Source organism: Phascolarctos cinereus, unplaced genomic scaffold (genome assembly GCF_003287225.1).
Source record: "Phascolarctos cinereus isolate Bilbo 61053 unplaced genomic scaffold, phaCin_HiC Scaffold_1;HRSCAF=81, whole genome shotgun sequence".
Taxonomy (NCBI): Eukaryota; Metazoa; Chordata; class Mammalia; order Diprotodontia; family Phascolarctidae; genus Phascolarctos; species Phascolarctos cinereus.
In genome coordinates, this window is record NW_027555514.1 from 47,423,296 (window position 1) to 47,450,009 (window position 26,714).

Sequence of the window (26,714 nt, forward strand, 5' to 3'; positions counted from 1 at the left end):
AAATGCCAGCAATTACAAATATTACAGGTAGGTTTCCAACTTGGGAGCTATTTTCAACCAACTTTTTTTTTTTTTGCAGTTGGGGTTAAGTGACTTGCCCAGGGTCACACAGCTAGTAACAATCAACTTCTGTATAATGTGCCCAAGCTCTCTTTAAGGAATGTTATTCATTACTCTTCCTGCATTTCCATTGTCCTTCTGACACTCTTGTGGATGGATACAACTTATTCACAAAACCACCACAAACAACCTAATCATTCTGATCAACTACAAATTGATTAGCTGATCTCAGAGTCGAGGATGAACCTTTGAAGGATAGCTTCTAAAGCCGACTGGTATTTCAAGTTCAGACTGATGCCAGCCCATTCCCTGTCATCTTGTGCCTCTTTGTGTGCACTGAAATATCCATCCCATGGGCGTGCATGACTTGGCAGACGTGAGGGGCTTCCATGTCAGTCAGACCAAGACAGATCTACTTCTTAGCCAGGTTCTTGGTTCCTCCCAGCCCCGCACACAGAGTCTTCCTCGGGACATGGGAATCCTTCTTTCCTGCTCACTAGACAGCGGTCACAGGTCATCACTTCCAAGTTAGAAGAGGGGCTTCGAAGTCTATAGTCCATCTAGTTCCACCCTTTCTTTTTACACACATGTAGCCTGTGATCAGAAAAGGCAGAGGGATTCTCAAGTTGCTTCTAGCTCTAAATCTACAGCCCTGTAGTCATTAGCCCCAATTGCCTTGCCAAAAAAAAAAGAAGAAGAAGTTAAAAGAACAAACAAATTCCTATGGATTTTTTTTTCTAGCTTTCAGTCTAGATACTGTTGGTATACTCAATAGAAAGTTAGGAAGACCTGGGTTCAATTACCTCTTCTGACTTACAGTGCTTTTGTGACCCTGGGCAAGTTGCTTAACCTTGAAGTACCCCAGGCAACTCTTCTTTTGTCTTTTCTCCTTTTTTTAAGGCAGTCAGGGTTAAGTGACTTGCCCAGGGTCACACAGCTAGTAAGTGTCTGAAACAGTATCTGAACTCAGGTCCTCCTGACTCCAGGGTCAGTGTTCTATCCACTATACCATCTAGCTGCCCCAAGGCAACTCTTTAAGACTGTACCATCAAAGCAGTTGCAGAACTTCTTGAATAGAGGGATTTGCCTTTACAGAAGCTCCTGAGCCAATGAAATCACAGGTCTGGTACCACCAAAAAATTTTTGTTAAAGAAAATAGTTAATGCAAGTGATGTTCATGGTCCAGGATTCCCAATGCAATATCCTCAGTCCTGGGTGCTATGCATGATATATAATGGGTACTTAGCAAATATTTCTTGGCTAATTGTTATTGATTATACTAAGTTTTCCTGATCCCAACCACCTAGGGTTGACAACAGTTACATAGTTTAGTTTGCCCAGGCTTTGAACATTGGAGATACTGAATGAAATTGTCTGTCACCAGTGTTTTAACAGATTTGCCTGTCCTCACAAGCCAGGCAGGCCTGGACAGAAGTAGAACGTGGAAGATAAGAGGCTACACCTCATTTAATAGTCATACTTCTGGTCTTAATCATTTGGGCTATTGATATTGGGTGGGATTCTAAGAAACAAGGATCTCTGAAGCTTTTCCATGAGCAGTAGAGCAGTGAAGGAACTGCGTAGATCATTGGTTATAAGCCCTGTAAAAGGATTTTGGTTACCTGTAGAATCTCTTAATTCTTCTGGGGAGGAAATTATACAGAAAATGCCATTGATCAATTTTATTCCTATTTATTATCCCATATTGAAGGGGGGAGCATGCAAATTTCTTATAGACCTAGGGCCTGGAGAGCTATATTAGTTTGGGTGAGTGATGAAATCTAATTAGGGCAGCAGGAAGGCAGCAGGGTCAACTAGAATGACCAATGAATCCATAATTCTAATACCATAGGAATAATAACAACTCCTTTATGTCTATCTGGTCTGTTCCTGAGGGGTATATTTCCATGGTGGTTGGGATCTACTGATCTTGAATTGGTGCATTTGTGTAAAAAAAAAAATTATAATTGCTTCAGCTGCTTCAATATAAAACCTCATACACTCTTACTCTCTTGGGCCATTCAGAATCAGCCTATAGGGGCAGCTAGATGGTGCAGTGGATAGAGCACCGACTCTGACGTCAGGAGGACCCAAGTTCAAATCCAGCCTCAGACCAAACACTTGACACTTACTAGCTGTGTGACACTGGGCAAGTCACTTAACCCCAATTGCCTTAAAAAAGAATCAGCCTATAAAACTCTACATCCAATATGTACTGCATTCTTCTCTAAAACCAGATCTGATATGGAAACTTAGGGTGATGGTGGTAAGGCAAAGATTAGTGGATAAATACACATACATATTCAGTATCTGTTGTCTACCAGATTAGTTTATAAACTTGCAATAAACCCCATAGCTAGACCAGTGTGAGATGCTGTCACTATACTTGGAAATCTAGGACAGAACTGGAAGATAAGATTGGAATACTGGCATCTTGATCAAATATTTGTTAAATACTTGTGTACAAAAAACCATGCTAGGCTGAGGATACAAAAATAAGTACCATACAAATACCTATACTACAAAGTAAAGTGAGCTAAGTGTAAAGGAGAAGTATGAGCAAAGGAATATTGAGAAATTGAGGAGAGAGAGCTCATTTTTACCCAGAGGCAGGGTTAAGAAAGCTTTATTGAGGAAGCCTGATTGCTTTGGAGCTTTAAGAAAGGGTCTTTAACACAATAATGGAGAAGTCCACTCTAGACACTGAGGAGAGCTTGAGCCAAAGCATATAGAGATGGGTAGAACAAAAATTTTGTTATACTCTAAAATGAAGACTCCATTAAAGGGAGCCATAGGAGGTAAGAATGGACAAGTAGGTTAGGGCCAGATTGTGAAGAGTTTTAAACCATGATCAGAAGTTGATACACTAAGCATTGAGGAGCCCCTGAGTGTTTTTAGTAGAGTAATGACTTGGTCATAAAAATAGAAAATTGGGGACATTATTTGGGCAGTAATAAAAAAGATAAAGTAGTAGGTACCACAAGTAAACAAGAAGAGATGAATATCTGAAGTGGGATGGCTTTGGGGTAAGTGAAGAGAAGGGTCAGCTGCAAGAGACATTGTGTAGAGAGATGGCAAATTCAAGGCCAACCTTCCTGCAAAAACTCCCCAAGTAGGGCAGAACAAGATTAAAATGTAATTGAGAAATGTTTAACAAAATAAATAAAAGCACAATATGAGATAGATAATGTTAAGTTGTGGTTTTCTAAGCTAATATGCAGCCCACTGGGATCCTTTCTAGTTAAGTTTGACACCACTGATGTAGAAGGAAGACCTAGAACTTGGAAGCAGTTAGAAGACTGGGGTTCTTGTTCTTGCTCAATGAACTCTCTTTCTTAGTCTAAGAGGACTTCCTGAAGAACATGGTCTCATGAATAATAGGATGGTGGATTAGCTAAGAAGAGGCTTTTAAAATCATGGGAGAATGGTGGGAGGGGTGACACGGCACTGAGCCAAAAACCAGAGAACATGGAGAAACATAGGAAAATTAGTTTGAATAAACCAGAGAGAGCTGGTGAGGAAATAATGAGCAGGACAAAAAAAAGACATATGTAGGATGCTAGAAGCCCATATGGGAGAGTTTCATATTTTAAATGAGTAGTCACTGTAAAATACCAAGTTGGGAACCAATGTGGGCAGAATAATGTGTATAAAGACAACTTGTTACCATCATCAGTTGAGGGGAGCAGTGAAAAAAGTGGTCTCTCAAGTTCTGGAAATAGAAAAAGCGGCAAAATTTAGCAACTGTTTGAACGAGAAGATGACACGACAATGAGCCATCTTAAAATAGCCCCAAGTTCCCGTGCTTTAGTGGTGGGGAAAATTAAGGCTTGAAAATAGTTGTTGTTGAATTGGTTAAACATAGGATTCTCATTTAAAGATTATGAAAATGAATTGTTTTCTGAGGGGCCCACTGGTTTTGGAAATTGGGAAATCAGTTCTATCTTTGGGGTGGTGGTTTTGTTCTTTTTTGTTTTGTTTTGTATTTCTGAGACTGGGTCTTCCTATCTCACCCAAGCTGAAAGTGCAGTGGCTGTGCTGCAGTCATGATCCCCCTACTAACTGGCTTAGGAGCTCTGACCTGCTCTGTTTCTTACCTGAGCCAGTTCACCCCTCGTTGGGCAGCCTGGTGGTCCTCCACTCTTAGTAGCTCACCAGAAGGGTACTCGCTGTAACCACGCACCGGCTCAGCTTAGCTCATTAAAACTCAGAACTCCTGAGCTCAGGCAGTCCACTGGCTTCAGTCTTCCCAGTAGCAGCAATTATAGGTATGCCACCACAACCAGCTCTCCTTGGGTTTGAAAGTACAAGAGAAGCCGTAACATCAGCATTCACTGGGGTGAAGTACTCACTTACCAAAATTGCGTACAAAATACTTCTGGAATGCTCTTTTACTGCTTCAGCTTTCCCTTTTGTGAAGAATATTTTTCATTCTGTTCAAAGATTGTGATGACAATAGAAATGAAATATAATATGAGAAAATCCCATGCTTAAATATTTCTTTATTCTTTTAGGCCTCTTTTTCGTGGAAGTTCAGATGTTGATCAACTAGGAAAAATCTTGGAGTAAGTAGTAACCCAAGTGTTATGTCAGTGAAAATCACAGTGGCTTTCGTCTGTCATCCATGAAAATAAGTGTCCATCTCACCTCCATTTTCAAAAATGTTGTTGTTGATGGTGTTCGTAACTGTGCAGCACAAAAGCCAAGTCATATGTGGGGCTTGTGGCAGGTGGGGAGAGGGGAGCCAGTACTCTCTGGGGAGCCTGTCAGACATTGGCTTCTGCCTCTTTTTCCTAGGTCTTGCCCATGATCCGGCTGCCCTGTTTTGACTGTTGTAAGTCCAGTCAATGTGTTTGCTGTTCTTGCTCCTCGGCCGCCATCGCTGGGCAGCTTTAATTGATTTGTTAGCCTTTAGAACATTTTCTCTGCCAGCCTGACCTCCATTACTCCATCTGAGCTCTTCATGCTAAGGATGTCATACACACATTCCCTGCCTAGGGAGCTCTCTGATGGGTACCATATATAGGCTCTTGTTTTTTTTTGGGGGGGGTTTCCAGAGCACTGTTACTAAGTCTCAGGAGGCCTGCTTTCTTGTCCTAGTTCTGATATTAACTAGCTAGATGACCTTGAACAAGCTGCTTAATTTTTCTGTTTCACATTTCCCAACTGTAAAATTAAAGGATTTGGATGAAATCATAGGATTGTAAACGAGGGAGCTTAGAGAATATCCCATCCAACTCCCTCATTGTACAGATGAGGAAACCGAGGCCTTCCTTCAATTGCCAGCATTCTAGATTTAGAACTAGAAGAGACCTTAAGAGATCATTCAACCCACCGCTCTTATTTTACTGATGAGAGAACCCTAGAGAAGTCAAGCCTAAAAGATTGCTTCCAGTTCAAATCCTGATTCTCGCTCATATACTTAGATCAAGATGAGACCTTAAAAGTCAAATTTTACAGATAGGAAGTTGAGGCCCAGAGAGATCAATTGATTAACCCCAGGTCACACAGTGACAGCATTGAGACATGAATCCAAGACCTTTGGCTCCAAGTCCATTGCCCTTTCCACCCAACTATATCTGTTGTGTGGTGTTTTGCTAACTTTGAATACATGTATAGTGTATGTCTACATGCATGTAATGTGTGGTCATAGTCCTTTTTTTTTTTAACTCTAGACTTGGGCACTTGCAGAACCCATTTCTGATTGGAAGGGAATGGAGATATATACGTAGAAACAGTTGGAGAACAGTTCAGACTTGACCTCTGACAGTTCCTGGATATACCATGTCAATGACTTTGGATACATATTTTTAATCTGTTCAGTTGGAAAAGCGTCCAGCTTATTAGCAGCAGGACCAGAAGTATTCCAGTGTCACCATTTAAATTAGTTTCCATCCAGAGGGACCCATTATGTACACCTGCTTCATCCATTTGCAGATTGGTGATGTTCTCACAGCTCCATTCACTGTCATTTTGTATGAGGCTTAACCCTCATACAAGCAAGGTTCAGCATTACATGGGGGGCCACCGAAACATGCAGTCCCACAGAGGATGTTAAATACTTTTCTAAGACTCATGAGTTCAGTGTAGCAGGCTTGAGAGTGTTATTCTCTAAACTTGGCTTCTCCTCTCTCTCTCTCTCCCTTCTTTGAGCATTCCAGTGCATAATCCCAGTCATCTTACCTTATAATAGCTCAGTATGCTCAAAGTGTATGTCTTCTCAGTCAATCAACATTTATTATTAACAACAACAGTACTACATGCTAGGCACTTTGATAAGCCCTAGGGATACAAAGAAAGAGGAAAGAAGGTCCCTGCTCTCAGAGATGTCCCAGTTTGATGGAGGAGATGATGTGGGCACAACAATGTTCGTAAAAGGTGTGTGCAAGATAAATTGGAGGTGATCAGCAGAGGGAAGGCAGTGGCATTAAGGAAGATGGGGAAGGGCTTCTTGTAGCAGGTGGGACTTTAGCTGAGACTTAAAGGAAGCCGGGAGGTGAAGATGAGGAAGGAAAGCGTTCTAGGGATGAGAGATGGTCAGTGAAAAAGGACAGAGTCCTTGTATAAAGAGTATTAGAAAATTACATATGGCTCCCAAGGCCTCTGCTTAGAGTTCTTAACCTTTCTTGTGTTGTGGACCCCCTTGCAAGTTGGTGAAACTGATGGACTTCTCCAGTATACTAGTTTTAAATGTACAAAATACATAAGATTACAAAGGAAACCAAATTTATTGAAGAAGTTCATGAACCTCTGACTTAGAGAAAACATGGCCTTTCCTGAAACTGCATATACTGAACGCTGAAGACCCTCTGTTTCCTCTCGCTGATGCCTCAGGTCACCTGGTGGCAGTATCTGGCTATCAACCTTTTAGTTTATCAGTCAGTTTAATATTGTTAGTGGATGAAGCCAATGAGAAGGACCAGAAAAGAAATTTGACAGGACAGATTGAAGTCCTTAGATTTTTCAAGCCTGCGAGCGGATTCCCAATTTGGCAAATCCTGGCAGCTCTAAGATGTCGAAGGGAGAGGGTGGATAATGGTCAAGTTTTCCGTAGTGTTCCTTTAAAGTATATTTTTGCTCCTTGGTGTTTGCCACTTGCTCATAGACATTGATATTCTAATTATTACCCTTAATATGCAGACTCTAAAGGCCCTAACAGTCAAAAAAAAAAAAAGGCCAATACTGCACCCTAGTGTCATTTGCAATGTACTTGAAGAATTCTTTCCCCCTGCCCCCCTAGGCCCCCAACAGTCCAGTCTGTGGAGCTCTGTGTACTATCAGACTTACCAGGGTGAATAGCAGCTGTTAGAAGCAGCAGTCAGTTGTCTCAGTGGTGCAGCTTGGTACAAGGTCCTGGGCATGGGCCTATCGGAATGTCACCACTCTCCTATATATTGGCGGTGGAAGTTGACAGGAGACTAGATAACTTTTACCACAAAAGAGAGAGCTCTGTTTAGGTATCCTTAAAGAGAGAAAATAACTTGGTGAGTTTCAGAAAATTTACATTTCTTTTGAAAAACTGAAAGCATTTTTTTGAAGAAAAGCACCCTGTAACATGGTTTTAGGAGGGCTAGACCAAGAATTAAGAGAATTGGGTTCTGAGCCTTGCTCCTGCCACTGGCCTTATCAGGGATCTTGACGAGTCATGTATTTCCTTTCTCTGTGTTTCAGATGATAATGTCTATAGATAAGTGGATGGATAGACAGATAGATGGATGGATAGATAGATAGATAGATAAATAGATAGATAAATGTTATTGTTCTTTCCAGTAGACAGTGTTTATAGTGACTGAAAAGAAAACATTAGGGTCAGAAAAACCTGAGTTCAACCCCTTCTTCAGGCAACTTTCTTTTTTTTTTTAATAATAAATTTGTTTATTTGTTTATTTTTAGGTTTCAACATTCACTTCCCTAAAATTTTGAGTTCCAAATTTTCTCCCCATCTCTCCCCTCCCCCCACCCCAAGACAGCATGTAAATTGATATAGGCTCAACATATCCATTCATATTAAACCTATTTTCACATTAGTCATGTTGTAAAGAAGAATTAGAACCAATGGGAGAAACCATGAGGAAAAAGAAGCAAAAAAGAGACAGAGCAAATAGTATACTTCCATCTGCATTCAGACTCCATGGTTCTTTTTCTGGATGTGGATAGCATTTTCCATCATGAGTCTTTTGGAGTTGTCTTAGATCCTTGCGTTGCTAAGAAGAGATAAGTCTATCAAAGTTAGCCATCATACGATACGCACTGTGTACAATGTTCTGCTGGTTTTGCTCACTTCAACCAGCATCACTTCATATAAATCTTTCCAGGTTTTTCTGAAGTCTGCGTGTTCATCATTTCTTGTAGTACAATAGTATTCCATTACATTCATATACTACAACTTGTTCAGCCATTCCCCAACTGATAGGTATCCCCTCAATTTCTAATTCTTTGCTACCACAAAAAGAGCTGCTATAAATATTTTTGTACATGTGGGTGTCCTTTTCCCATTTGTATGATCTCTTTGGGATGTAGCCCTAGAAGTGTTATTGCTAGGTCAAAAGGTATACACTTGAGGCAACTTTCTAATGCTACACTGGTGAAATCCCAGATCTAATAAATCCCTACAACTCCCCCACACACCCAAAGAAAAAAACCATTGTGAATGCCCTAGCTATGAAATGGATGACCACATTGCTTGGTTTTCTCTAGGCTTAATTCCATTAAAGAATATTGAAGAAAGTCCTACCGATAAGAGACTTTGTACTGATAGGTGATACCTTTGTAAAAGTTGTTGAAAGAATAGAGGCTAGGCAAAAGGAGGGGAAAATATCTTAAAACTTTAAATTCAGAAAATATCCCCTCTCCTTCCTCTTCTATGTGAACATATTCTTTAATAATTCACAATGATTCTTAATTCTTTTGTTTTTAAGTTTAGTTTTCCTGCAGTGCTCAACTTTGTTTATGCATGCTCAGTCTTAATAGATGGCACACGATTGCCTACTCACATCTTTGAAATATCAGAGGAATTTCTTTTTCTCTTAGTAATTCCTATTCTAGACCTTGGTATCCGAGCATATTTTCATGCAGTTGTAATCCAGTCATTCCTGATCACTTAAGTGTGTGTGTGTGTATATGTACACACACACACACACACACACACTCTCTCTCTCTCTCTCTCTCTCTCTCTCTCTCTCTCTCTCTCTCTCTCTTAAGTCTTTGATTCTTTGCTCAGTCTGTAATTACTCAGTTCAGCTGCACCTGAGCAAGGCCAGGTGTAGGGTGTCCTGACCTCGCATTTGCCACAGGAACACACCTGTACAGGGTGTACTCATAATGCCATTTGCCCCAGCTGCCAGGTAAGATCCAAGAGTTGAGATGTTAGGTAAAAGATGAGGAAGAGGATGATCGTGCCAAGATCTCAAGAATAATGAAAAGCCTTAAAGTGGATCAATGAGAAGATACATTCCTCCATGAAAAAAGCATGCTTCCACATATACATTCAGTATGCCTATAAACACGTGCCTGAGGACAATGACTTCACACAGTCAGTGCCATTTGTAAACTATTATTCTCGGTATACATCCCTGATTTCAGAGAACTGATGGCCAAGCATGCTTCTCATCTGACAAAGAGGTGATAGACTCAGAGCAGATGAAACATACGCTATTTGGACATGGCCAGGGGTGTGCTGGAGCCAATTGTTAAATTCTCAGGGTGAACATTTATACTTTGGAAATCAGCAAATGCTACAGATCTTGATTTATTGTTTGCTTTATTATTTAGACTTAGGAAAGTGATAGAGAAAATGTTAATAACTCAGATTACATTTAAAAGTACGTCTTGCATTTTTGGAGACCCAGTTGTTAAATATTTGCCAGCACATCCCAGGATATGGCCAGTGTGAAAATTTGTTTTGCTTCTCTATGTATATTTGTTACAAAGCTTTGCTGTTGTTAATGTTGTTGTTTTCCCAATGGTGGGGGGGGTGAATGAGAAAGAAAATTAATTTTTTTTGTTCATTAAAAAAAAGTAATGCTTTAAAAAGTATTTTGGTTTTAATAACCATGAACCCAGCATTTCTCATCCTTAACAAGGCTTACCAATGCCCAGCTTACAAATCCAGTCTGTAATAGCAAATGGTTCTTTTCTGAGTTCCATGCTACCTCTTATTTATCCCTATTCTTTTTACTTCATAATGAAGCTAGCTCTTCATCAGCCAGCAAAAATAATTTCCAAATAATACAGCATCATATCACTAACATGTGCCCTAAAATACATGTTCAAGGGGAGCAGATTAAATGGCAGTTAGGTGGTGAAGTGAATAAAGCACCAGCCCTGGAGTCAGGACAACCTGAGTTCAAATCCAGCTTCAGCACTTACTAGCTGTGTGACCCTGGGCAAGTCTATTTACCTTGATTGCCTCAAAAGAAAAAAAAAAGGAAGCAAATTAGTCCAGCTTTTTAATATGGTATTAATTCATTGGTTTCTTGTTTGGTTTTGGTTTTGGTTTGGTTTGCTTAAAGTGAGAAATATTTCCTTCCTATAGAACTGATGTCCAAGGAAAGGGACTTAAGAGTATAATAAAGAATGAACTCAGTTACAACCAATGAATGTCTCTTTATCTTATAGCCAATTCCACTTTATCTAACAGTTCTTTCACTTTTGAATACCAATATGTATTTCAAGTACAACAGAATTTGTTCCTTCCTAAGAGTATTCTGGGCACAGGATATGACCTATGCCATTGGGTCTTACAGTGATGAATCTGGATTTTTAATGTAATTGTTCTGGGGGTTATAGTCAGACCACCCCCCCGCAGCAGCTCCAAATTCATAGAATAGCATGCTGATGTCCAAAGGGGTCCTGCTTCAGTTGAGTTTTGGAGATCTGAACATTCATCATTGGTGTGATTAAGAAAAGAAAGTACCTCTGGAACATCTTCTCTTAGTCCAGCACCAATATGGTGAGCTTCACACCCTCCCCCTCAAGCAGGGTACCACCAGGCTGCCTAAGGAGGGAGTAAATAAGGTGCATGTTGGAAACAGAACAGCTCAAAACCTCCTACTGATCATCTGTGGGATTGGGCCTGTGAGTGACCACTGCCCTTTCAGCCTGGGCAAGATAGGGAGATCTAAACGACCTGGTATGTTTGTCTCCATTTAAAAATGCATATAACCGTATCTGAACATGTTCTCCCATCATTAAATGTTTGCAGGTTTGTCCTCTGACAGTTGTAAATTTATAACTTAGATGGTATCTTTTATATAACATACTACTTATATGATGTCTCTCACTAAAGTATTTTTAGGACATTTACAATTCCCTGTGAGTATTACCCTCAATTTTTGTCTCCTATAACCCGTCATCTAGGAGGGCAATTTGGAATCAGATGTAGAGCCCAAAGGGAACTCAGAGCCCTTCATATCTAACCCATTCATGAGAAATGAGATGCAAAGAGGTTAATGACTTTGCCAAGGTCACAGAGATAGTGTCAGGAGACATTTGAACCCAGAACCTTTTATTCCAGAGTTAGTGTTCGTTCTTTCCACAGTACCATGCTACCTCCCATTTCTGTGTCCCTAATAGAAATGAAATTATTCCCGAAAACCTCTTTAATGCTCCTAAGTGGGCAAGTCTCATAATCTTTCTTGGCCTCAGTTCCCTCACCTGTAAAGTGAAGGAGGTGGTCTAGAAAACCTCTAAGGTCCCTTCTAGCTTTAAGTTTATCGTCCTCCAATGCTTCATTCTGAACATCAGACTGCTTTCTTTTTGGTCTTAAACTGGGGAGAGGGAGGGGGTTAGAGGTGCATATCTGCTAGAGCAGCGGCAGCGTCCAGCTCTGACCAGAACTGACATTCACGTTTGTCTCTCTTCCAGTGTCATTGGACTTCCAGGTGAAGAAGACTGGCCAAATGATGTGGCCCTCCCCAGGCAGGCTTTTAATGCAAAATCTCCCCAACCAATCGAAAAGTTTGTAACAGATATTGATGAGCTAGGCAAAGACTTACTTATGGTAAGTGCCTCTGTGTGTGAGCAGGCCAGATCAGAACCACAGCAGACATGCAGAGGGTGGGGTGGACAAGGGCCCGAGGAACCTTTGGGCTCTAGCAGAGCCGGGAGGAGAGGCAGCGGCCACGGTCGACCTCGGAGTTATAGTGGGGCTGCAGGTCTGGATTCAGAGCCCACAGAGAAGCAGGCTTTTCTTTTTCTTTTTAAATATATAAAATGTCTACGAAGCATGAAGACTTTGATGAAACAGCCAGATTATTCAGCAGAAACTCCACACCTCAGGAAGCAGGAGAAGTGGTCAGTGCCTGGGGCAGGGGGACCATCAGCTTCCTGGCTCCACTACTCCCAAGGTTCAGTTTGACCTGCCTTGCCTCCCACACTTCCCTCTAGAATTGCCTTCACTCAGAGAATGTTTGCAACAAGGGATTTCTTTCCCCCACTCAAACAGTATTAACTCTGTAGTAACCTGCTGGTTACCCTTAATTTTTTTTTTTGAGGGTGTGGTGAGGCGATCAGGGTAAGTGCCTTGCCCAGGGTCACACAGCTAGTAAATATTAAGTGTCTGAGGATGGATTTGAACTCAGGTCCTCCTGACTCCAAAGCCAGAACTGTATTCACTGCACCACCAGCTGCCTCTGATTACCCTTATTCTTAAGTACTTTAAAAGAGCGCATGATGGCTAGAGTCAGCACTAGGATTAAGTTCTGCCCAAGGGCCCTGAAGTTTAAAGGGGCCTGGTAGCACTTATATTGTCAGCCGGTAGAAACCACTGAGCCTAGCACTTCTCAGTTGATCAACAAGTATTTATGAAGCATTTACTGTATGCCAAATACTGTGCTAGGGACTAGAAATAAGAAAGAACAAAAAACATTCCCTGCCTTCAAGAAATTTGCATTCTAATGAAGGAGAAAGCACGTCAAGATGTAAATAAATATGTAGAGATGAGATGGATAGATAGATAGACAAATAGACAGACATTGGATGGATAGAATGAATAGACAGGATAGATAGACGAGATAGAGATATAGATAGGCAGACAAATGGACAGGATAGACGGATAGATGGACGGATAGATAAATAGACAGACATAGATGGACTAGATAATTGGACTAGATAAATAGATGGATAGACTAAAGAGATAGGATAGAGAGAGAGAGATAAATAGATAGATAGGATAATAGATAGAGGGCAGATACAAGGCCACCTTAAATGGAAAGGCACTTGTGGTGGGGGAAGGGACTAAGCCTTCTGCCAAAGATGGCATTGGAATGAAGTCTTGAAGGAAGAAGCAGAAGTGAATAAGGAGAACATGCCAGGTTTAGGGATAGACAATCTGTGCAGAGGCCCTCTAGTTAACAAAAATGATTTCTTGAAATACATCTCCCCTTTCCCTCATTTAGTTTTTCCCTGGCTGATATCTAAGGTCTCCTTCCCAACCCACATCCTCTGAACGTATTTTCTGGGGCTTATCTCACATGCCAAAATGGCAGATCATAGCCCCTCCCTACCTTCCTTAGTGGGAGAATTCACAAGTTGCTGTGGCCAAAAAAATTCATCACCTTGTGAATGCCTTTTGGGTTACAAGCCTCTCCACACTAAGCTCTAGGATATTAGAGATTAGTATAGTTTGGTATGGTATGGTATGGTATGGTATAGTGTAGAATACACCTTAGTATACTGTGATATAAACTCTCATTGCCCCAGGCAGTGGTCTAAGACTATAAGTTGGCTCTCTATGCGCTGAGCCATCCTGCCTCTCCTTCACATTTGTGTGTGAAATTATCATATATCATAAGTATATGTCCTCTCAAGGTCACGCCTTCGAAAGACTCTATCCATTTGGACAGCTACATTCTATTATGTTTTTTTGTTGATGCTGCTGCTTTTAAAATCAACCTTCTAGCAGAGGGTCTGTGGGCCTGGATTTTGGGGGGGAAGGGGCAGTTATATTTTGATAACTGCATTTCAGTAGAATTGGTTTCCTTTACAATCCTGTGTACTTTACGTATCAAAAAACACGACTAACAGAAAACATTAAGAACTCTTGGTTGATTGTCATTCCACGTACATCAGCAAATATATTTACACATATAGGTGTTGCATTTAAGTTATTTGTTATATGTTTTATTGGGATTTTCCCCCCTTTCTTCTCTCCCCACAGAAGTGCTTGACATTCAACCCAGCAAAGAGAATTTCGGCTTGTGGTGCATTGTCTCACCCGTATTTCCATGATGTAGAGAAGCCTCATGAGAATGTGGACCCTCGGACATCCCCCAGCCAAAGCAGCAGTGAGGGGAACAGTGCTTGAGGCGACCAACTCTCTAGAGCTGAACTGTTGACTGAGGGGGCTACCTCCTGGGGGAGGCCGAGCGGCCACTGATCACATCTGGGCTTCTGGAGGGTTGGCCTCTCTCTTCTGGATGGCGATCTGTTTCTCCCGGGAAACTGGCCCAGTTTACTGTTTCCAAATCAATGCAAAAGCAATTTTGAGCTTGATGTTTGTGTGTCTGTTCGTTTGTTTGTTCATTCGAAATACCTGGAAAAGCAAGACAAAAAAACACAAAAACACAAAAAAAAAACCTCCAGATGAAGAGAAGCTGCTGACCAGTGTTGCTGCCGTTTCTTTTGTCCAACATCAAATGCTGCCAGAGTGAAGTAGGAATGATCCAGTCACTGCCGATTTCAGATGTAATCTCTCTATAGCTGCTGAAGCCTGATTTGGTACTCTTGAGTGTGTGTAGGGGTGTGTGTGTGTGTGTGTGTGTGTGTGTGTGTGTGTGTGTGTGCGTGCGTGTGTGCATGTATGTATGCGTGTGTGTGCTTGTGATCTCTTAAAGTGTTATTTTTTTAACTACGTAGAATAATTGAATTTTTAGAGGCTGAAGGGAATGGAATACAGATGCATCTATTTACTGAAGAGAAAATACCAGAATTAGAGCTTCTCCAATGAGAAATACGGGCCTGTGTTGACAACATCTCCTTTCTGTTTAAATGCAGTACGTTTACAAGGAGTGAAAGAGTTTATTTCTACCTAGACAAAAGTGGATGCACACTGAAAAATTCATCCATGTCTTTCCAGCTCCCCTGTGATTATCTTTAAGGGAAGTATTTCAAAATATGTAATATCTTCTGCCCTTTTTGGAAAGCTAATTTTATTCAATGCAAATCTGTTTTGATTGTACAACATAATTATTTTTCTCTCAAAACAGGGCCCCAAAATCATTTCCCTACTTATTATTGACTTCAGGAAATGTCCCTCTTTTAAAAAAAAGTAAACAAAAATGGCAAAAAAAGAGAGCCTTTTTTTTCTGGTTTGCAACTTTTAAACATTTTGTAAGGTCTCTATTTTTAAAGCATTTCCTATTTTAGTTGAGAGAATCCTTCTTTTCTAGCTGGTTACAGGAATGCCCTAAGCGTTATCTCTACATGTTAACACTGTACTTTCTATAATGCACTGCCTTACTTGCAAAATGTGTATTGCATATTACCTCCTAGTGCCTATGTACATTACTGCCAGCTGGTTACTTATGTCATTTTACACACTATCTTCATGTGTCAGACACACCTCTTGTTATCTATGGAATAAGATTGCAATTTCATTACCCTAACTCTACCACCTCATTCAGGCCTCAGTGCTCTTCCTCTCAAGGATCGTACATCATGGTCCTGTGCTTTTGTAGCTTAAGGTGATGAGTCGGGTACACATGTCCTTCTATGCCACCAGCAAAAAAAAAAAATGTACAAACCAGTAGAGAAGATGGCTTGAAACTAGAATTTAGTATTTTTACTTTGGTAACACAATCTATTTTCAGTACAGCGTTTGTCTTTTTAAAAGGGCAAAAAGAAAAAAAAACTTTTAACTACTTTTCAGGAATAACTTTCTGCTCTACAAAAGCAAACATTAGGTTTTCTTCCCATTGCGTAGACCATCTTTCCTTAGTGTTTCCTCTTGCTCTTTGGTTCGGGTTAGGGATCCTTTATGAAAGACATTCAGCCTGCTCCTGGTTCTTAGGCTATTGATCCCCTACTACGAATGGAGATCTTTATATTGTGTCTGCTTTTTCCTACTTCTTCATGTTCCTCCACCTTAACCTTGGAGATAGCTGCTGTCATGGCCATGCACCCCCTCAATCTTCTGCTCACTCACACTCCGTTTTCTAGTGACTATTGTCTGATAGCAAGAACATAGCCAACCAACTGTCTTTGGAGAAATAAGGTAGACTCTCACTTTTGCTTTTAGACTCTTGCTTTGAACATATACATCAGTTAAGATTATGTTCAGAGGCAGAATTATTAAAGAATGGATAAATACCAGCCTGTCAGACTGAAAGACAGCATGTCTACTTTTGTGCTTTAGAAAGCATTATAGTATTCTTGAGAAATAACAATATGCAGCTTCTTGGGGTATGCAGATATATCAAACTATAGAAAAAGTAAAGGACATTTGGGTTTGGGGAATCACTTTTTAAAACATAAGATACACACACATACTGGTTTGCTTCAGTGATACAAAGGACGAATTCTCCTTTGAAATAAAGTGAGGCGGCGTCTAGGATTATTTCACATATTTTTCAGTATTTCAACATCAGTAACTGGGTTTTTGGCCATTGGTATTAATCCTTGAAATAAAATTATCTTGAAGGTGGTCTAAATAATACCAAATATGACCAAGAATGGTACACATTTTGCTTTTCTTTGGGGCACTGAGTTAAAACAAAGAGGAGGACCTGTTTTATCCTATCATAAACTTGAATTAGGGAACTTTCTTCCTTGCTACTACATGAGCTTCTAAGTCAGCCTCCATCTAGCCATCTCTTAGGCAAAAGTTTGAGTCACAAAGTTAGCATGAGAAAAAAACACAGGTGTGCTATGTGCTCTTGTGTTTTGTTTTTTCATTGGCTTAGGAAGTTTACTTTTTCTTTCTAGCATTTACTACCATTGACTTCATTTTTTAGTTTTTAATGAGATTTTTTTTAAAAAACACATATTTTGGCCCAACATCCTTCCCAAAATTAGACCCTGGTAACACAAAATAAGATAAAGCAATTCATCTTCTTGTGTTATCCCATCAGTCAGACTTAAACCCTTATCTCTTCTGTTAATTTATATATTGGGCTAGCATGACTCTTTGGTCATTTTGTGCTTATGGTGGTCACCTCCCATATTTGCTGTTTCCTGATTGAGGGTCCACACCAGGCCCTATTGCTTTCAAGGAGAGGTTTTTCCCAAATCCTCCAGAGAAGCACTGGGTTTTTAGTTACTCTTTTGGGAAACATTGTTTCACAGAGCTTTGCTAATGCTAAGAAGCCAGGGACATGTCAGAACTCAAAATACCCATTAAGCCTTATCTAAAAACCCATGTAACAAATTAAAAATACATGGTAGATTTGAAGTTAAGTGAGATGACTTCTTTTGGCCTGGTGAAAGAACCCATGTTTCCCATGTTACAATGGAAGAGAACTATCTAATGTTTTATACTGGGTTGCCACGGCCTTTTGCCAAAAGCTTCTGCAGCAAATTAAAGATAAAATACTGCACAGGGCAGAGTTTTATGGTTAGTCCAGGACAATTACAATGAATCAAAGCCAGGTGTCCAGTCTTTCCTTATGAATTATATGGTATGTCAAAGAGGTAAAAACCTAACCTAAAGGAAACAGGCTCATAGGAAACTAAGGCCAAAGGGGTGGGCGTCTCCCATTTTGTTTCTGCTCTGAAGTCAACGGAAACTTGGGAGTTCAAGGAACAGGAATCTTGTGGGCAGACTCAGCCCCCTCTCCTCTCATAGTTTACTCTTAACAAGCATGCATCTTGGATTTCAGGCCTTCTAGGCCCCCAGGGGGCTCTTACCAGAAAAGATCAGAATTATCCAACCTAAAAATAGAATCTTCCCATCTTGTTAACTTGTAGGACATACCATACTTAAGATCTCTTGTATAAAAAAGGTACAGTATTGCAACTGGGGAAGTCCATTTTTTATCTTGTTTGGTTGGGGTTTTTTTGTTTTGTTCCTTTTTTTATTGAGAAATTTCTCTTTAGTTTGTGACAGAAATGTATCAGTACCTTGCTAAGGAAATTCTTTTAGACATACCAGATATTTTTCTCCTTAAATTATATAGCATTATGGTGCTTGGTTATACACTGTGGACCTTCCACCCAGGTAAATGTTGCATGTGGAGCATAAGAGTGCCAGCATTAGCAATCCCTGTTGCATCACGGAGACAAAATCACGTGAAACTTCCTAACAACATGGCACACATTAAAATTCAGCTTACCAAGGACAGCATATTTCCTTTTCCTTCTTGGAAGATTCCAGTATTTTTGTATCAAACATGCCAGACCGCGTATCTTCAATTTCTCTCCAAAGTGTAGCCCTTGAGGTTACATCGAGTATATCAAAACTCAGAAGCCGTTAGATTGTTTGATGTGGCAGGCGATGCTTAGAGAGGCCACTGTTGTTAGCCATTTGGGGTCATTCTTTCTCACAAAAGGAATGAACCTTGGGAAGAAAATGTTGTTATAGAATCTTAGCTACTGAAGGATTCTTTAGAAGAGTGAAACCTTTAAATTGAGAGATAAATAAGATGTCATTTGTTTAAACACTTTTGTAAAAAGGTGAGTTATAAAAACAATGGAGAAGGTTAGAGGAAGTTCAGAAGAAAAAAGGAAAGTATCCAGAGGCCATGTTTGTATCAAAGAATACATATTGTTAACATATTTTGTAAGAATAAATTAAAATTCCAATGGGAACCCTGAATTCAGTATACTCTAAAGAACTTCTTGGAGAAACTGATCCTAGGTTCCCAGATGTTCAGTTTTTATCATAGTTAACTTCATTTATTAGTTGAGTAAAATGAGGCAGCCTGTAATTTCGTGGCTCCTCCCCAAAAAAAGTTCAAACTAAGCTTGTGGCTCATAATTTAAAATGTTAATTGTAGGGTGGAATGACAATCCCATGGAAAAAAAGATGTTTTGCACACATACCACTGAGTCAAAAATCAGAAACCTTTCCATTTCTCAGCATGTACAGTTGAAACCATTCACCAGAGCACTGAAGCATTGTATTGATAAACTTAAAGTCTACAGGATTAACTCATCCCCAAATAGCCCTAACTACAATTTGAATATGGACAGCCTTTAGTAGCTTCTGAAGTGGGAATATCTTCAATAGACCAGCAGTAATTGTGTTCCTTCTTAAAAGGGCAAGAAAATAATGATCATTTTCAAAATGGAGTGTTCCATTTGCCTACCCATGTTCTTGTTGAATAAGTCATCCATGCTACAGTAGATTTTTCAGCCTGTTAGCTTAGATCTATATCTAGGTCTTTCCTAACTGGCTGGTATATATGCTACAAAAATGATAACAATAATAATAATAATAATAAAACTTCTGCATCTTTGGCAAACTGTAAAAAGTAGGATCAGACTTGTAAATGGCATTATTTCCTCTCAGTCTAGTTTGGATTCTTAGGGATCATCATTCAGCTTTTCAAAGGGGTTGTCTTTTTATTCCTTTTCAGTGAATTCAAGGAGAAAAAAAAATTAATGGAATAGCATCAGCACACTAATATTTCTTTCTTGGGTCTTTGGTTCGTCAGAGCTGCCTAACTAAATGGTAGCTGAAAATCCATCCCAGCATGTCTTTAGAACTTTGTGTGTATGTGTGTGATTTTGATTAGTCCATGATTTCCTTGGAGTGAATACAATCTAGTCTACACCTTCTGATCTTCTTAATTCTCATCCATTCTTCCCTTAAATTTAACTGACATGTCTTCTGTGTCCTTATTAGACACAAATTCCACTGGCAACCTACAGCAGCTTAATTATACTTACCATTAATTAATGATAATTAAGTTATCATCTTAATTTCTTGGTCATCACAGTATTCTGTGATTCACAACCATCCAGAACCACTAGGAGAATGTTAGTATAACCTTAGCAGTTTTGAAGAGAGCATGGGGGGGTATGAAAGGAAAGGGAAAATGTTCTTGTTTTGTTTCCTATAGACTGACACTAAGAGGTATGAGATTATTCATTTTGTACTAGCATATACTCCAACATGTCACTTCGGGGGAAAAAAATCTGGGAAATTCTAAGACTATAAATAAGCTTTTAAACACTGTCCTCTGGACTCCAATCTTGGTTTCATTTAATTTTTATCTGGTATTTGTTTTTCAAGATAAATAAAATGTTTGAAATCACCCAGAAATGGGTGGGGAGTTCTCAGTTACTTGTATAACTATAAATTACACTTAGAAAATATTCCTTCTTTGGTCATTTAAGAGAGAGACCTTCCAGGTCATCTCTATGCCAGTGGGTATTTGTTAATAAAAGAAGGAGCTCCCCACAGCACAGGCTGACTTTGATGATAATTTAGCACTCTGCCCATTCCTCTTGAGAGAGAGATATGCATTTTAAATTCAGTACTTTCACATTCCTTGCTGTTAGGTAGCTACATGAAGGCACATCACCCTGAAGAAAGAGGGGCATATGGGTGATCAGATCATGCAACAAAGTAATATATAAAACTATTTTTATAGCATTACTGTCCCATATGAGAGAAATCCCTCAAATATATTGGACAATAAACAATTTTTGCATTGCAGTATTCCAATTAGAATGTACAGAACTAGGGAGAAATATGAGATAGTTCATTTTCTAATCTATAATCTGTGAACATAATTTAGGAATTTGTCTACTCTGACATATACTGGTTCTGTGACCCTACAGGTCATTTGTTTCCTCTGTGCCCCAAGAAACTAACTAAAGCTTTTAAGTTGTAGAATTGCTACTAATTTGCATTGGTCAAGGAAAGTTCTTCCCAAGAGCAAGCACATGGGTGAAATCACAGATCCTAGATTGGAGTGGATCTGTGATTCATATATATGTGGTACACAGGCAGGTAGATAGTTACACACATAGATTATATGTAATATAGATTATGTATGTATGTGTATGATTACTCTTTCCCAAATTGTACCTGAGAATATAATTTTAGAAACACTGAATTTTTTGAGAAGAAAAGTTATTTTTTAAAAATTTGACTTTAAAGCAAAGAAATAACTCAGCACTGGCACAAAAATCCATTATGGCACATATGCTCCAAAATTAGTTCATCTTCCCCAGCAAGATCAGTTTAAATGCAGAAAAGCAATTGTACTGACTTTCAGGATTTCCAGCCATTGCTTAAGTTCACAACTCTTGAACATGACCCAATCAAAAGCCATTTTTTGTTCATTTTCCTTCATAGGAATTAAAATAAGGTAATGTCTTTTTAATACTCCTTGGGAAGTATTCTACATATGTCTTCCTTTCAAGTGTTTCTGATCTTCTGTAGGTGACAGACTTAAAGGACTGTTCAAAATCCACCATAGTGTGGTGGATTTCCAGTTTCAATTCCAAAATGAAAGACCAAGGGAATATCCTTAGCTTATCCAAAGCAGATAAGGAAGTGGTCTAGGTCAGTTCTGAGCATCCAAAAGTGGCTTCCACCTCAAAGGTGCTTATAGCTTATTAAGGAGCTTATTGCTTATTAAGATGCATTTGTTGGCCATCTTAGTGGAGAAGTCAGTGTCTAGGCCTGACTAGAAATTAGACCAACCTCCCATTCATCTGTTTGAAAAAAGTCCAGCCTGAGCAAAATACCATGGGTGCTGTTTCTGCCTCAGAAGCAACTATTGGGCAATGTTTGGGAAAGAAAAGCTATCGGACAGTGTTTAAGAAAGAAAATCCTCCTCAGACTCCAAAGAGTATCTCCACAAAATTTATGCAAAGATTACTTTGAAGAGGTGTGGTTACTGCAACTCTGCCCAAGGTTTGTTAGTCTGGGAACAGCAAGTCTACAAACTGAGCTTGCTTCCCACTCCCCCAAGAGAAAATGGCTAATTATAAGAAAGCTAGATTTCTTTTCACCATTCTCTATTTAGATGGCTCTTGCTTAACTATAAAAGATGGCCCCAGAAGACCTGTTCATAGATCATCTTTATTTCTGCTTGCTCCTTAACTGGCCATGACATATAACAAGTGATTTTTGCTTCTCTTCTTTCTCTTCTCTGTCCATGTCCAATAGTTAAGTATCTTTAAATGAATGTTTAACTACCTTGCTATATTCTTATGTACCTGAACTTTGTGGTGAATCACCAGGGGAAGATTCACATTGTTTGATAAATGGATTTTCTTAAAAGAATCCACCATTATTTCATTCCTAAACTATTCTGTTGTTTTTCTATAGTATCTATCTATTATCTTAGGTAAATGTTCTGAAGATCCTCTTTGTGCCCTTGGTTGGAAGCCCCTAGTCCTTTAAAAATATTCACTATGTTACCAGAAGCATCAATATTTCAGTGATCCCAAAGCACTTTGAATTTGACTTGACATTTCAAAATAATAAAACCTGGTTTCCCAGGTCACTCTGTGGCAATGACTACATTGCTCATACTCCTGAATCCATCCCAGATTTCATTTCCACTCTCAAACCTGGGTTTTCGATGATGTGTACCCATATATATCAATAGGCCTTTATTTGCATGTATTCATGCATCTTGCTGTAATGAGTAATAAGTGTCCTAGTGAATCCATAGAACTCTAGGACCGACTGCCCACCTGTGGGCAGTATTTTCTAAAAGCTATTCAGCATTCAGAAAGGTATTTCTACTATCAATCTTTGTTGTTATTTATTTCTGGATTATACTTGTCATGTGAAAATACAGCTGGAGACAGAAAACCTTAAAGCTTTCTCTTTTATACTTCATGTGCATTTAATGTTAATTACCATTATCAAAGGGGCACCTAATCTAGGTGGAAAGAACTTAGAACTAAGTGCCTGAGTAAGCTGCATACCTTTGCATTAGATAAGTAAAATGGACTTGGTTGGATAGAGCATTTTACGCCTGAGTTTCCTTTCTCAGATCGGCAAAGGAATTAACAAAAAGGACTTTGAAATGTTTTTGCTGTCAACTTTACATATAGCATAATGTTAAAAAAAAAAAAAGTCAAAAAACAAAAACTCAAGTTAGAAAACCATCCCAGGTGCTGCCTTAATTTAGGAGCTTCCCTAGATTGCCATCTGAGAAAATGCCAATTGGGGACAGATGCTTAAGTTGGTGCCTTAGTTTGCCTGGGTTTATGGGAAACGCCTTCAGAATCATAAAGTGCCCTTGTATGTGTTAATGGAAACAGATAATATTGTTGACAGAAAGAGCCCTGGGTGAGGCTACTGCAGAAGAAGTTTCCATATGTGATGGATATTGTGTCTTAGGGTTTCTGGAATGTTTCAGAGAACAGAAGGTCTAAGTTTCAAGGTCTTAGAGAACTCGGATTTGTACAGAGGTAGTTGTCTTTGGTTATTAAGAAGACAAGGATTGCAAGTGGAATGATGTTCAACCAGAATTTGGCAACTTGTAATACCCAACATTTCAGTAACTTGAGAGATTTCTAGCATTTCATTTTTGATCTAAAAGTTTGAAAAGCATGCTTTTTAGTTTAGAGATACAGTATGTGATAAGAGAAGCACAATATTGGTACCCATGAGAGTACCAGCACTAGAGATTTTTATAGGATATTTGTTCTGAGATGTGTAGAAATACATTTATACTGTAAAATATATTTGGGGTTTGGGTTATTTTGTTTTTACAGTTCCACAAGGCATAATCAAAACTATTTTTTCAGGGTTATAATACTGTAGGTCACACACCTAAGCTTATTTTTTTTTCAGTGTATTCTGATCATAGATAATATTGTAAATGTTGAAAAAAATTCTGGGATTATACACTTGAATCGTTGGTTTCTGTGTTTGAAATTGAGGTTATTCTGGTGATGTCTGGGGCAGGGGTCCTGCTTGCCAGAAGAGACTTCTCTAATCCCCTGCCTGACCCGCTGCTTAGCCAATGCCTACCACCCTGCCAATCGGGCAATCCTGTATCTCTTTCTCCATCTATTCCTGCCACTGTTCTGGGCATCCTTCATGCCCCTTTCCTGTGCTTCCCACCATTGTCTTGGGCTACCCACAGAGCTGGCTCTTCCTTATTTACTTCTGCCCCTGCTCAGGTAGCAGGGGCCCAGTTAAGAGGTGCTTTTGAATGCCATGCTTGGTTGTGGACATGCCTTCTATGCCCTGCTTCCATCCTCCTAACCCCTCTGACCTTGTACAGCAGCCCAAAGAAGGTTCCCAATTCTTGGTCCAGGATATATGAATCTAAGGTTGATAACATACTCCAATGACTTTCCCGCATCCTCTATTTAAAATCAAATTATTTCATTAAAATGCCCAATTTGACTTTTGCTCCAAGATGAAGACTTCCCTAAGGGTGCAAATCATACATTCCAAGCTGCTTTTTCTACTGATTCACAGGCTATCCTTTCACAATATTTCTTCATACTTGAAATTCATTCTGCTATTTTAATATCAGGGTACAAACATGTTAAAGGTGCGTGTATTACTGTTCCTTCAAAAGGTGCATAATTTTTTTTCATTCAGTGTGCTTAATAATTGCTATTAAGTGGCTCTATTTTTGGTGCTTTTGGTTTAGCTGTTAAAAGAAGAGGTGCATGAAGATGCCTTGCCTGGAACATAACTTTACTCTAGATTTAGCTGTTTTATCATTTTCTCATGCTGACTTATCCCTTCTCTGTCCCTGGGTACAGAGATGCGGAAAGGGGAGCCCTGACAGGAGGCTCTATGTGTTAGGACCACTGTGGTGCCTTCTTTACTCAGGCTAAGCATGGCTGCAGCATTGGTTTGGGGGAAACCCTTCCCCTCATGCATAGCTGAGCTGTGTAACCCTTCAAGATAGAATGGCCCAGGCCACAGATAGGAAGGGGAAGAGTAGGAAGGAGCTACAACTATAGCACAGCTGTGACATTCCCCTTTCTGGTATATTTACCTTGGACAGCTCCTAGGAGGGGAAGTACTCTCTTTGAAAGAACATTCCTTCCTTATGGCAACCCAAGTGGAAAGCTCTGGCCTTCCCCTCTCTAGGCATTTGGAGATATAGGTCAGCTTATCTGTAGTCTTCCTGGCCTGCGAGGAAAGAGAAGAGATGGCATTTATTGTTCAATGGAATGTAATACCCAAGAACTACAGAAAGCAAACTGTAGTATATAAAACTCAGTGCACCCTCATATGAATCTTTGTTTCAAAATCAGCCTAAGTTTGGGTTCCTTTACCTTGGTTCTTCTGATCTAATATACCCTTTCTAGCATGTGCCTTACCATAAGGGATTCATTGTTTTATTTCTCTAGAACAGTTTATGGAGAGGAGAGAATGGAGTTCAGGAGTAGCCACATATTAGTGGTCACAAATGTTGAAAAACGGGCAGAAAAAAGTTCAAAGGGTCACAGATATGGGATTAGATAAGACTTATTTTATCAGAGAAGTAAGTAGTCCTTTAGAACTGGATGTCTTACTGCTGGCAGTGCTAGAAAGCCAAGTTATGTATTTATTGTCAAATGATGAGGTTCATTGTTTTTTTAAAAAATCAATATTGGAATGTCATTGTCAGATTAATGTTTTCAGTTATGCACAAAGTAATTTGAAATAAAAGAGAAGTAGTTTGTATATTTATCATCCCATACATACAGTTTCTTTCAATAAAAGTACTGATAGCAAATAAAAATAACAAAAACAGCAATATTTTTAAACTGCTTTCTCAAAAATTCGCTGTCTTAACTATATTTTTCTTTTATTTTGATGTAAGATGAGTACAGTCACAGTAAGTACTGAATAAATACAAATTTTGGCAAAATGTGTTTCACACATTTCTTTTGAATGAATTCTGTCCTTGCAGCAAAAATAAGGAATAAAGTGAATAGTAGATCTTCATCTCAGTTGGTTGATGAATCATTATTTACCCATTTCTTTTATCCATCTAAGTTTAGAATGGAAAGTGAGTGGTAAGTGTGAGATTAATTGTCAAGAGATGGGGAAAAGAAAGGTGAGTAAATAATCTGGGAGGACAGTGTCCTATGGGAGCTTTCTGGCATCTGAAATTGCTACTGAGAGAAGTTAGAGAAGGAAAGTTCTTGCTGCCCTGTAATGCTTCCCTTGCTAAATAAGCGTCTTCAGAATGTAAAACTGACTTCATAAAGGATCAAATAATTAGAGCTGGAAGGAGCCTTAGTGGTTATGGGGTCTAAGCCCCTCCATTTTACAGATGAAGAAACAAGCCCATACATGTTAAGGGATCAGCTCAGGGTCAGATAGCTAGCAAGTGCCTGAGTTAAGATCCTAACCCAGGTCTTCCAAACTCCAGGTCCAGTCTACCATACCACATCGCTTCCAGTGTTTTCTCTATTTTTGTATTTTACATAACTAAAGGGTGGTTCCTAAAACTGTCCAGAGCTAGAGCCCTCCCTATATGTTTGCCATCAAGGAGCACAGCTATAATTTCCTCAAGTATAAATACCATTTTAAATTCTAAATAGCCTTCAAATTAAATGTGTCATTCAGGACAGCTAATACTACTCGCAAAGCCACTGAAAGTAGACAGTCAAGACTATGAAGAGCTTTGGTGACTGAAAAATAATAGAGTATTTAGAAATCAAGCATGAGTTAGTGAGTAGTCTGTAGGAAAATGGCGCTTAAGAAGCATAGAGGCAATATGTTGAGAAAGGATATAAGGAAATCACCCTACAAGTCCATTTAATATTCTTTATTGAGTTCT

At 39.4% G+C, this 26,714-nt stretch overlaps 1 protein-coding gene across 3 annotated transcripts in view; it reads left to right on the forward strand.

Moving 5' to 3' along the window:
• The window catches only part of CDK6 (cyclin dependent kinase 6), a 269,773-nt gene extending 243,900 nt beyond the window's left edge, over nucleotides 1-25,873 (forward strand). For 2 of the 3 annotated variants that reach the window (XM_020987412.1, XM_020987410.2), the window contains 3 exons: nucleotides 4,575-4,625; nucleotides 11,926-12,061; nucleotides 14,219-25,873. In XM_020987412.1, the coding sequence (XP_020843071.1) occupies nucleotides 4,575-4,625; nucleotides 11,926-12,061; nucleotides 14,219-14,365 (334 nt within the window). In that variant the 3' untranslated portion in view covers nucleotides 14,366-25,873. The remainder of the gene's footprint in view (nucleotides 1-4,574; nucleotides 4,626-11,925; nucleotides 12,062-14,218) is intronic. The other variant, XM_020987411.1, reaches the window with a different exon arrangement.
• Nucleotides 25,874-26,714: the final 841 nt, after the last annotated feature.